Raw genomic sequence first — 13812 nt, forward strand, 5'->3', positions numbered from 1 at the left:
AGACTCAAGAAGAAGTGACAACATGTAGAAGCAACAGGACATTTCTGAATGGTTAGTTGATGAATTTATGTAGCTTATGTGTAGTTATCTTCTAGTCATTGATATATTCTGTCATGATAATCTATAAATCTCATTCCCGGGGGCAGGGTTTATGTAAATTTGAGGGTTGGTGATGTCACTAACCCGGGAGGAATGTCATGTAGTCTCTACCAGCCGTTTGCTGTCCTTAAAAAGCGATTTCTTTATAAGTAAATATCTCCCTTTGCTTTGAACTTTGAGCGTTGTAACTTTGCAGATGTCAAACAGCAACATTACACACTAACTAAAGTTAGAAAAGTGAAATCATAATCAACCACCCCTTTAAATGAGAAAAAGAGGGCCGTTCTAGTGGGTGATAAGGATGAGCAAAAGAGTTATTAAAAGTAAAAATTAGAGAGGGGAAAGAGAGTTATAAGTTAAAAATGGAACGAAAATTACTACAAAAGAGCGTGAGAGAGGTTTGGAAAGATCTAAATATGATGTCCGGACATGAGAATAAAGTAAAGAGATACACTGCCCCTGGTGGTCAGACGTGGGCAGATTAATTAAATGTATTTTTTAACAGATTTGATGCTGGGTCTAATGATTGTGAACATTCTTCGCTAAGTAGAATACCACATCGCTCTTCATCACATCCACCTCCATCTCTAAGCTCATCCTTTTCTCCCATTTATGAGAATGTTCCTGGTTTTTCTATGTCAGTTGAACAAGTAAGAAGTGGGTTAAGGAGAATTAAGATGAAGAAATCTCCAGGTCCGGATGGTATTAATCCTAGAGTCCTTAAGACCTGTGCTGATCAGATCCGGTTCATTATATTTTTAATTTGAGTTTGCGTTTGGAAAGTGTACCCGTTTTATGGAAGACATCATGTGTATTGCCCGTACCTGAGTTAACAAACCCCATGGAGTTCTCGCACGATAGGCCAATGAAGTTAATGAAGGTTTTCGAGAGACTGGTTTTAAACCATTTAAAGTCAGGATTGTGTGGTGCAGAGGATAAACTACAGTTTGCTTATAAAGCTGGTGTTGGGGGAGATGATGCACTTATTTATCTCCTGCATAAATCCTTAAGTCATTTAGAGACCCCAGACAGCACAGTCAGAATTACAGTCTTTGACTTCTCTAGTGCATTTAACACTATTCAGCCTTCACTATGGAAAATGTTGGAGTACATCATGGTATGGTGAACTGGATAACTGATCATCTCTCTAATAGACCACAGTGTGTGAGGACAGTGAAGTAGTAGTGTAGTGTAGTACAGCACTGGAGTCCCTCAGGGAACGGTTTTAGCACCATTTTTGTTCACTTTTTATACATCAGTCTTTCAGTATAACTCTAAATCGTGTCATCTCCAGAAATGTTCTGATGATTCTGCAATAGTTGGCTGTATAACGGACCATGATGAGAGGGAATATAGGGAGCTAATAAAGAGTCTCAGGCTAAACGCTAGTAAAGGTCCTTGCACACTGAGTCCGAAATTTTCGCATGCGTTTTTTCGTATTCGTGATTCGGTGGCTCTGAATTCTCGAAACACCATTCAAAATGCTTCCTACGGATGCGAAAAACGCAGAAAATCGAACCTGATCCGGAGTTTCTGAGGTAGTGTGCAAGCATGATTGACATAACGTGAGGTCGTATTTATTTTTTAACATGCGAAAATTTTGGATGCGAATTTCGGACTCAGTGTGCCCGCAAGGGCCTTAAGACGAAGGAAATTGTGGTTGATTTTAGCAGACTTCCTCAGCAAGCGGTACCAGTAAATTTATGAGAGTCAGAAGTTGAGATTGTAACAACTTACAAGTATCTTGGTGTGTATTTGTACAACAAGCTCAACTGGTCTGACAATACGACGCAAGTTTATAAGAAGGGTCAAAGTCGTGTTCATTTGTTAAGAAACTCTTTGGGGTTTGTCATGTCTATTTAAGACCTTCTCTGACTCTGTAGTCTCATCTGCGATCTTCTACTCTGTCAAATGTTGGGGAGGGGGACTATTGGAAAAGGAGAAGAATAAGTTAAATAAACGTATAAAGAAGGCAGGCTCTGTCGTGGGGAGTGTGTTACCCACCTTACAGGAGATAGTGCAGGACAGAATGATCAGGAAACTTTCTCTTATGAGGAATCATGATTGCCATCCTCTTAATGAAATATCTCAAGCTTTCTTGAGTACCTACAGCTCAAGGTTAATTCATCCCGCTGTTACAAGGAGCGTTTTAGGAAGTCTTTTTTACAACCAGTGTTATACAAGATAGACTATTTTTTACTTGGTTGTATATAATCATAATCATAATGCTTTGAGAAACTGATACTGGAGAACAAGACTTGTTGCTGTTGTGAATGTTGTTTATGTTTTCTGTTTATTCATTGTGTTGTTGTGCTGCTGTGACAATGTGCATTTCCCCCTGGGGGATTAATAACGTTTATCAAATCAAAGTTAATTTACATGTTACCATTATTTATTCATCATTCCATGCCCATTTACACACAAGTTAAAGTGTACATGCTAAAGTTAAGCAGCAACAGCATGTGCATGTTATACTGATTTCACTACACAAAAGAACACAGGTCCCCTGTTAGATGGTAAAGTGTGACACCTGTTTGGTTACATTTAGCAATATTTCGTATTCTGACAATCTCTGAATTTAACGGCAATGTTCAAGTCATATCACTTTTATTTATATTGCGCTATTTATATTGCAGCTTTACAGTGATAACAGAAAAATAATGCAATTTTTTCCAGAAGAAAATAGCGTCACAGTCCAGCTTAAGTAAGTTCAGTGATGGTTCATTTTTGTAGTAAAAAAGTTATTAATTTAGTTCATATATATCGCTCTGAGAAAACCGTGATGTCATCGTCCAGCTCAGTTCAGTTCTCATATAATGGTGTCAATCCAGGCAGATCAATAATATTGTTGAATATTAAATCAGAATATTAAATCATCAAACATCGGTGTACCTGTTGCAGTCTACATAGAGCGCCACATGTGAAGCGCTGATGGCCACGGAGACTTTGTGCCACTGGTTGTCGGCGAGAGTGTAGGGGAAGATCTCAGTGTACGTCTGCTGGCCTTTGGTCTGGAAATGAAGACGCACTTCACTCTTCTGTCCGCTGCTCTCCAGCTCCAGCAATCTGCACAAACACACAGTCAAATAGTTGCATCCCAAACGATCCACTTTACACTATACTAGGGATGCACCCATATGAAAAATTTGGCCGATAACCGATAATTCTTTCAATTTGAAAGCCGATAACCGATATGTTGGGGGATAAATCTAAATTTTATATAATTTTTGAGAGCCTGATTACATTGCCCAAGCACACATTTATAATGTTCTCATCATAATTTTATGTAGGCCAAATTGTCTTATCGAGCCGATAACGATAACATAAAAAATTTACATATATCATCCGATACCGATATGGTGGCCAATATATCGTGCATCCCTACACTATACACTATCCACTATGTACTCAACTGTGTAGTGTTTGAATTGTATACGGTTATTTTGTCACTCAGAATCTGACCGCTCCTCCCCTCCGCTACATAATTAAAGCGGTGACAGTCGAGTGCATTAAGAGTCCAGTATTCCCAGTATTTTTTCAGTTAATTTAGTCCATCTTTTTGAAATTTTCAGTGTGAACACATGCACAGAATCAGCATAGATAATAACAGTCATGAGGAAGCCAAGAATCACAATCATATTAAGGGTAATCGGTTAAATCAAATCTCTAGCTCAAAGTGTTAAAGTTCAGTGTGTGAGTTTGTGCTCTAGTCAAGTCAAGTGGTTTATATTTTGATACTATATATTGGTTTATATAGTGGTTTTATATTTGGTTAACACATTTTTGAATGTAATTTCGGAAATACTATTTAACCTAGAATGCTTTTCTTGTAATTGCGTGAGTTATTCTCGTTTAGAGTCGTGAACTTGCCTGCAGGAAAGTTGCAACTTTCTAGGGTGTCGTTTAATGAAATTTCGATAGCACTTTACTTAAAGCCTTTATATATAATGCATTTTAAAAAGTATTTTTAATGTAATGCACGATTTATGCATTGTAATGCACCTTATAATGCTTTGTATGACTATATGAATAATTATAACCACAGTCATAATACATTATAGTACTTATGTTACGCCTTTAGAAAGGATAATGCATTAAAACACAGTAAACAACCAGTTTCAGATTTAACAAGGAATCTGCACATTTTATAATGCATTTTAACTGATTATTTATGAAAAGATATAATGCATTACAATGTAGATTATGAATAAATTTATAATGCATTACACATAAAGGCTTTAAGTAAAATGTTACAGAAATGTCTATTACAATTGCGATGTTAACCATGAAATTTGACCCCTGTTATGTCAGATTTTCAACTACCCATTTAAGGGTATTTACGTTTACAATTATGCATTTGACAGGTGCTTTTATTTGAAGAAGCTGCATAGGCGTACATTTTTATCAGTTCATTCATTTGAATTTTGCTGCGAATTGAACCCATGATCTTGGCATGCTCCATCCTCTACTGTAAAACATTTTTAGTGAAATGTGTTGAATCCAATTCGGACATAGAACATAACGCTCGTGCCCAGAATGACATAATACAAGGGTTAAGAAGAGCTGTGCCGTCAAAAACAAAGCAACACCCCGGCAACCGCCCACCTGCCATTGTGCGGGAGAGTTTTGCACAGACAAGCACCGCTCACATTTCCCACCAAATGTGCAACTATACTTGATAATTTGTTCCTACTAAGCATGTGATTGACAGCAGAGGACACAGCGGGATCTCTGACACGCTGCCAGACCAGCAAACAAAGGAGTTGTGTTGCATATTTTGCAGCATCCGCAAATAAAGCGGTCCGCGCACAGGCCCCTGAGGCACACCAGCGGTTCACGCTCGTCTCTAACGACCTGACATGCATCAAACTTTCCAAATGTCCTCCGTAACAATATCCCAGGAGATTCCCATCACATGCTGACCAGCACTGATTCTGGCCACAGTAAAATATGAGTGCGAGTCCTCGTGGAGAGACTGTGCTTTTGTTTTAGCACCGCGGGAGTCTGACTTTTATATAATATTAAGCAAAACCATAGTATTTTGTTCAGTATATGGCCGAAAGCTCATATCTGATTGGACTGCTGGATTTATTTTGCTGGACAGTGAAAAATATCTGACTGCTCTCAGTCTGGTCTGCATTTTTTGCCAGTGATTTGAATAGATTCATATGATTCATATACGAAGTATATTTATACTAAAAATCAAAGGTTTGGGATCATTGCAAATGTTTATGTATCTTATCCGCTGACCAAAGCTACATTAATTGATAAAAAATACAGTAAAAACAGTATTATTGTGAAAATTTACTAATATCTATTTGAATATGTTAAAATGTAATTATTCCATGAAATATAAAAGTTTCTGCTGCTTAATATTTTTGTGGAAACTGCGATACACTGCTATTCAAGAGTTTCGGGTAAAATTAAAATTAAGCTTTGATCACAGGAATAAATTACACTTCACTATTTATTCACATAGAAAACAGCTGATTTACATTGTAATAATATTTCAGAATTTTACTGTATTTTTGCTCAAATAAACGCAGCCTTGGTGAGCAGAATTGAGACTAATTCAAACTGATAATTTATGACAGCTTTGTTCATTGGTGTTTCAGACTCCACCTGTCGTGCTGCATGTTTGTTTTTGTGTGCAATAGATATTTATTGTCCTTAATTGTGCACATTCAATTCAGACTACAAACTCACAGCTGAAGCCAAAGCATGGTTTCTTTAGATTGAGTAGGAAACACCGGACGAGCTAAACGCTCCTTCACATTGTAATTCCTCAGCGCTGCACGTCTCTATTGAGGTTTACTTGAAGGGGGAAGCGTTAATGGGGAAAGCTGCCAAAAAGTCATCAGCCCGCCTGTGCAGACTACCAATTTTTATTTCCTATTCCTTGCAGAAAAATCCTCACGCTTGAGAGCATTATTTGAGAGAAGCCAATTACAGATACGCAGGTTTTGATTTATCTACAAACAGGGACCTAATGAGTTCTTTTCCTCTCGCCTTGTTCTTCTAGTTCCAGCTGCAAAGAAAGGGAATATCAATACCAGTCCGAGTCTCCCGATGTCAGAGCCACCTGCTTTATCGACTCCGCGTACAATGTAATTAACATCTTTCACAAGGCCCCTATTATGCGCTGACTTCAATAAACACAGTTCAACGAGCACAATTACAGTGAGGACAGAGTTGCTTCGGTTCTGAGGCAGTGTCGTGATGTTGTTGTCTTCCTAGAAGCAAATATCGTGTTCTTTTCAAATACGAGATGCTCATCTCGAGAAAACTGCTGACCTGCTGACTCTCAAAACAGATGCTGACGCCGAAACGAATCTCAAATCTAAACTGGCCGCAGCAAGAGCCGTTTTCTGTCAGGATTTAAAGTTCAAGCTCTCAAGGGCAGAGTTCAATTTCTTTTCACAGTTGGGAAAAATAACGTCCATCAGGACATTCAATCATGCTGTCCTAAACTATCTATCTATCTATCTATCTATCTATCTATCTATCTATCTATCTATCTATCTATCTTTCTGTCTATCTATCTGTCTATATGTCTGTCTATCTATCTATCTATCTATCTGTCTGTCTGTCTGTCTGTCTCTCTGTCTGTCTGTCTGTCTGTCTGTCTGTCTGTCTATCTATCTATCTATCTCTCTGTCTATCTATCTATCTCTCTGTCTATCTATCTATCTATCTATCTATCTATCTATCTATCTATCTATCTATCTATCTATCTATCTATCTATCCATCTCTCTGTCTGTCTGTCTATCTATCTATTTGTCAGTCTGTCTATCTGTTTATATGTCTGTCTGTCTGTCTGTCTGTCTATCTATCTATCTATCTATCTATCTATCTATCTATCTATCTATCTATCTATCTATCTATCTATCTATCTATCTATCTATCTATCTATCCATCTCCCTGTCTGTCTGTCTATCTATCTATTTGTCTGTCTGTCTATCTGTTTATATGTCTGTCTATCTATCTATCTATCTATCTATCTATCTATCTTTCTGTCTATATGTCTGTCTGTCTGTCTATCTATCTATCTATCTATCTGTCTGTCTGTCTGTCTGTCTATCTATCTATCTATCTCTCTGTCTATCTATCTATCTCTCTGTCTATCTATCTATCTATCTATCTATCTATCTATCCATCTATCTATCTATCCATCTCTCTGTCTGTCTGTCTGTCTATCTATCTATTTGTCAGTCTGTCTATCTGTTTATATGTCTGTCTGTCTGTCTGTCTATCTATCTATCTATCTATCTATCTATCTATCTATCTATCTATCTATCTATCTATCTATCTATCTATCTATCTATCTATCTATCTATCCATCTCCCTGTCTGTCTGTCTATCTATCTATTTGTCTGTCTGTCTATCTGTTTATATGTCTGTCTATCTATCTATCTATCTATCTATCTATCTATCTATCTATCTATCTATCTATCTATCTATCTATCTATCTATCTATCTATCTATCTATCTATCTTTCTGTCTATATGTCTGTCTGTCTATCTATCTATCTATCTATCTATCTATCTATCTATCTATCTATCTATCTATCTGTCTGTCTGTCTGTCTGTCTGTCTGTCTGTCTGTCTATCTGTCTATATGTCTGTCTATCCATCCATCCATCTTTGAATTTCAAGTCATTTTAATTCTATTTCCTTAAATTCAAATTAGCATTGCAAGTCTGAATCCCGTTTGCTCCCTCTACTCAAATTCAGTTTAAACTAGTGCAGTGCCCGTGCAAAATCAGTTTTTGTGTGTGTTTTTAGTAATTGTTGGTTTGCTGTATTTGAGTGCTCATTGTTACAATTACACAGCAAAAGTTCAGTGACATTTTTATTTGTGCATGGTAGAAAGCAAATACTGATACTGACATAATGACATACAATAAATATGGAAAATTGAACTACACGATTGAGGGAACAGGCTACACAGTGAACTCTGAGAAAACGCTATGCTTGAGCAAACAGTTTGTGAATAGGCTACTACAAATGATGGCCGTGAAAGAGACTGTGAACGCATTGAATAGGATATGTTTAGTTGGTGAATAGCATAGGCTACTATTACACAGTAGCGATAACGTTAAGCGTTCCAGAATAAATACTATTCAGAAATAAAAAGTGTAGCTGACTTACAGATTCAGTTAACATCCACAAATGAATAAGCGCGTCGATTCAGGGAGCAGACTACACAGTGAACTCCGAGAAAACGCTACTTAAGCTCTGCTGCTTTCTTCAACCCTCTCGGTCTCTGGTCAGTGTGTGTGAGAGGGGGAGTGGCCAGCTGTGCTCACTCAGTGTGTGTGTGTGAGGGGGGGAGTGGCCAGTGCTGTGCTCACTCAGTGTGTGTGTGAGAGGGGGAGTGGCCAGTGCTGTGCTCACTCAGTGTGTGTGTGAGAGGGGGAGTGGCCAGCTGTGCTCACTCAGTGTCAGTGTGAGAGGGGGAGTGGCCAGCGCTGTGCTCACTCAGTGTGTGTGTGTGTGAGAGGGGGAGTGGCCAGCTGTGCTCACTCAGTGTCAGTGTGAGAGGGGGAGTGGCCAGTGCTGTGCTCACTCAGTGTCAGTGTGAGAGGGGGAGTGGCCAGTGCTGTGCTCACTCAGTGTGTGTGTGAGAGGGGGAGTGGCCAGCTGTGCTCACTCAGTGTCAGTGTGAGAGGGGGAGTGGCCAGCTGTGCTCACTCAGTGTCAGTGTGAGAGGGGGAGTGGCTAGCGCTGTGCTCACTCAGTGTGTGTGTGTGTGTGAGAGGGGGAGTGGCCAGTGCTGTGCTCACTCAGTGTGTGTGTGTGAGAGGGGGAGTGGCCAGCTGTGCTCACTCAGTGTCAGTGTGAGAGGAGGAGTGGCCAGTGCTGTGCTCACTCAGTGTCAGTGTGAGAGGGGGAGTGGCCAGCTGTGCTCACTCAGTGTCAGTGTGAGAGGGGGAGTGGCCAGCTGTGCTCACTCAGTGTCAGTGTGAGAGGGGGAGTGGCCAGTGCTGTGCTCACTCAGTGTGTGTGTGTGAGAGGGGGAGTGGCCAGCTGTGCTCACTCAGTGTCAGTGTGAGAGGGGGAGTGGCCAGCTGTGCTCACTCAGTGTCAGTGTGAGAGGGGGAGTGGCCAGCGCTGTGCTCACTCAGTGTGTGTGTGTGTGTGAGAGGGGGAGTGGCCAGCTGTGCTCACTCAGTGTCAGTGTGAGAGGGGGAGTGGCCAGTTGTGCTCACTCAGTGTCAGTGTGAGAGGGGGAGTGGCCAGTGCTGTGCTCACTCAGTGTGTGTGTGTGAGAGGGGGAGTGGCCAGCTGTGCTCACTCAGTGTCAGTGTGAGAGGGGGAGTGGCCAGCTGTGCTCACTCAGTGTCAGTGTGAGAGGGGGAGTGGCCAGCGGCTAGAGCGGCAAAAGGCAATGTGTGCTTCTTTTAACGATATATATTTAACGATATCTTTTGCATTTCTAATCCAAACAACAGCAAACTTGGCACTGCACTTACTCGTGCCTGTAGCAAGACACCTGTCAAGTTTGAAATCCATCGGACTAACGGTTCGAGAGATATGCGAATAACAGTCACACACACACAGACTGTAATTTATAGATAGAAGATAGATTCAAGAAACTCCGCCTTCCAAAAACATGCCAGCAAACCTCAACACATAAAAATGATTGACAGGCTGAGAGTGTTTCTGGCTCGTTTTACAAATAAAAAAAGCACAGACCATCATCTAACTGCCTCTTTTTCCCAGTTAACAGAGTCTAGTGCTGTCACAGAGACAGATGTGATTTCTCTATTTCACGGATATTATTTTATGTGTGCTCTTCTCCTGCAGTTATTTTTAGCTAGTTACTCCCCATCACTGACAGTAATGCACTCACGATGGGAAACCAACACAGCTTAAATTCCCTGTGTAGCAGTTTTTCTAACAGAAAGCAACTTTATATAAAATTTTTGCAAACTTATTTGCACGATGAGAGAGAGGTCTGTGTTTAAACAGTCTTCCTGGAGAGAGAGAGTGTTTTATTTCTGCTGAGTGCTGCTCTTAGACTCGACTCGGAGAGGAATAACTTCTAATTAGTCTTCAGGGATCTGCAGATATGGACACGGCGCAGGGAAACAGTTAATGATCAGATAAACCGGAACAACACGCTCAGGGAGGCAGAATCCACCGCGGCTCGACGGTCAAACACTAAAAATGACTCTGGAAGAGCGTCCCGGGGGAAAACTTCCTCTTCTTAATTCCCTTACTCTGTTTTGTTCAAACACTATGACAGAAGCATTAAGCTTCACATTCACTAAACAAACGTTTCATCCTGATTTTCAATAGTGCATCATGCTCCAAAAATGGGTCACAGATTGGGTAGAAGTTTGGGTAGATATTATATAAATACATGCAGAAGTGATTAATCCAACACAGAAAACAGCCAGAGCAGAACAACACATGACACCTGATGTGATTTTGTTAATATGTTGAGTCGTCACTTGATATCAGTGTAATCTCTGGATCATGAATCCCTGCTATGATGCATCTGTGACCTGAACACACTAGACTGAACCGTTTAATTAGACTTTGTATGTAGATTAACTTTTCCTTGTCGTGTGTGTCTGTGTGTGTGTGAGCATGTATGTGTGTATGTTTTCCTAATCTTCAGTGTATTGCAGATATAATTAGTAATGTTTGCCAAGTCAAGCATCACTAGTACCATTGCTTATAATTATTGTTAGCGATATGAGCAAACAATAAAGATCTGCATGTAACTTGTCCTGTTTGTGCTGCAGACAATGCCCTAGAAACCATCCAGAACACCCAAGCAACCATCTAGCAATGCCCTAGCAACCATCCAGCACCACCATGTCAACCATCCAGAATACCCTAGAAACCAACACCCTAGCAATGCCCTGGTAACCATCCAGAACACATAGCTACCATCTAGCAATGGGCTGTCAACCATGCAAAACACCCTAGCAACCATCCAAAACACCCTAGCAATGCCCTGGCAACCATCCAGAACACCCTAGCAACCACCTAGCAATGCCCTAGAAATCATCCAGCACCACCCTGTCAACCATCCAGAACACCATAGCAATGCCCTAGCAACCATCCAGAACACCCTAGCAATGCCCTAGCAACCATCCAGAACATGATAACAACCACATAAAAATGCCCTAGTAGTAACCCCTTAGCGATGCTCTAGCAACCGTCCAGAACACCCTAGTAACCACCAAGCAATACCTTATTAACATCCAAAACACCGTAGCAACACCTAGCAATTCCTTATTAACATCCAAAACACCCTAGCAACCACCTAGCAATGTCCAAGTAGTAACCACTTAGCAATGCTCTAAAACCCTCCAAAATACCCTAGCAATGCCCTAGAAACCATCTAGCCCTAGCAACAACCTAGCAATGTCCTAGTAGTAACCACTTAGCAATGCTCTAGCAACCATCCAAAATACCCTAGCAACACCCTAGAAAGCATTCAGCAACATCCTGTCAACCATACAGAACACCCTAGCAATGCCCTAGAAACCATCCAGAACACCCTAGCAACAACCTAGCAATGCCCCAGCAACCATCCAGCACCACCCTGTCAACCATTTAGAACACCCTAGCAACCATCTATCAATGGTCTATCAACCATCTATAAAACACTCTCACACAATGCCCTAGAAACCATCCAAAACATGATAGCAACCACCTAGAAATGTCCTACTAGTAACCCCTTAGCAATGCTTTAGCAACCATAAAACACGCCCTAGCAATGCCCTAGCAACCATCCAGCACACCCTAGAAACCACTTAGAACATCCTAGCAACATGCCAACAATTACATAGAAACGGCCTGGCAACCACCCACAACAACTTAGCAAAATGGCAGTAAGTTTTGCATGAGCACAATAGAAATGTGCAGATGAAGCAGTGATGTTGTGATGTTGTGCGTGTACCTCTTCTCTCCGTGATGGATGGACAGAATGACTCCAGAGTTGAGCTTCTCCTGTCTGAGCGTCAGAGCGATGGTGAACTCACTCTTTCCTCTGAGTTTCTGCAGCATGTGGCCAGCGGCGGCGTCCGGGACTCTCACGCTCCGGGACGGGCCTGCGGAGACACAGAGGGAATACGTTAAAGGTGCAGTGTGTAAGTTTTAGCTGCATCTAGTGGTGAGGTTGCGAATTGCACCCGACAGAAGTTAAGGTGGCCGAAAGGAAGTGATGTCGTCGTCTGAGACAGCAGAGAGTAGCCAGTTAAACAATGAGGTTTCTTCACAAAGATACATTAAGAAATTAGGTTTACTTAATTATTCAGTAAAAAGATGTTATTGCGAATATTATTGTCACTTGTTCATCATTGTGTCAGTGTTTTATTCGCTGACTTTAGCTGAAGCTTCTTTACACGAAGAACAACACAGTGACGAAACCCGTTTGTCCGCTCAGGGCCACTGTAGAAACATGTGGATGTAAGGAGACCCGCGGTGTGTGTGGAGAGAAATGCCTCATTCTAAGCTAATAAACACATAACGGTTCATTATGTAAGGTCTTTATACACCACTGAAAACATAGTTATGTATATGATATTGCATTTCTGTCAACAGATCCTCCTCAATATTACACAGTGCACCTTTAATGCTTGACATGGACATGCAGACGATCACAAGACAGCGTTCACGGTAAGAGAAACCGCAGCATATTCACCATCAGTGATGAGCAAACAAATCACTATCAATCAACATGTGTGAAAGTAGCCTGAGGGAACATGAGCAGTGAGACACGTCGATGGTGTGCAGGTCTGGTTTAAGAGGGGTTATAACCAGCTTAAACCAGCTTAAACCAGCACAAACCAGCTCAAACCAGCTCAAACCAGCACAAACCAGCTCAAACCAGCTCAAACCAGCACAGCAGCTCAAGCAGGGATTCTGAGAAAACAACAACTGGAAAAAAACATCTTAGACATGCACAAATATGATCATTTCTCTGAATTTATACAAATAAGTATTTAGAATAACGATTTAATTATATTTAATACATTAACTTAAATATAAAATAAATTTATAATTTTAATAAATGATATAGTGAATAATAATATTTGAATATTCTTATATTTGAATATTTTTTTATATTTATATATATATAATTTTATGTTATATATATATATATAAGTGGTCAAATCGATTAATCACGATTAATCACATCTAACATAAAAGTTTGTCTGTATTTATTATATTTATATATATATGTGTGTGTATACTGTATATAAAGTTGACTATGTGTGTATATGTATATTTACACAGACACGTACACAGACACACACACACATATACTGTATGGGCCATTCTACAGAATTGGTGCAAACTGCTGTCCCTCATCCAAAAAACACATTTGAAAAGCATTTAATTATTAAAATCTTAGATGTTTACTAAGATCCTTCAATTATCTATTGAAACCCACAATAATATTTAAGATATCAGTAAGCTTTATATATATAAAATCATAATTTATGGGCTACTTTCAATTAGGAGGTGGCTGTCCCAAACCCTAACCCCTAAATTTCAACTTGTGAAAATGATATTGAAAAATTTTTTGCAAATTTTTCCATTCTTGTTTTAAAAAATATATATTTTTTTTTTTTTTAAAAATGAAGTTAAAAAAAATATTTATTTTATATTTTATTTTTAAATCATGAAACTTTATCAAAAAAAAACATGTCCCGCATTTTCATGTCACTACCAAAACAGTGAATG

At 39.9% G+C, this 13812-nt stretch overlaps 1 protein-coding gene across 1 annotated transcript in view; it reads right to left on the reverse strand.

The window, feature by feature from the left end:
* Positions 1 to 13812, reverse strand: part of nell2a (neural EGFL like 2a) — a 112556-nt gene that overhangs the window by 84780 nt on the left and 13964 nt on the right. The window contains exons 3-4 of the mRNA XM_084396311.1: positions 12023 to 12173; positions 2992 to 3165 (exon numbers count right to left, since the gene is read on the reverse strand). Of these exons, the coding sequence (XP_084252437.1) occupies positions 2992 to 3165; positions 12023 to 12173 (325 nt within the window). The remainder of the gene's footprint in view (positions 1 to 2991; positions 3166 to 12022; positions 12174 to 13812) is intronic.

This window comes from Rutilus rutilus (genome assembly GCF_951802725.1).
Source record: "Rutilus rutilus genome assembly, chromosome: 23".
Taxonomy (NCBI): domain Eukaryota; kingdom Metazoa; phylum Chordata; class Actinopteri; order Cypriniformes; family Leuciscidae; genus Rutilus; species Rutilus rutilus.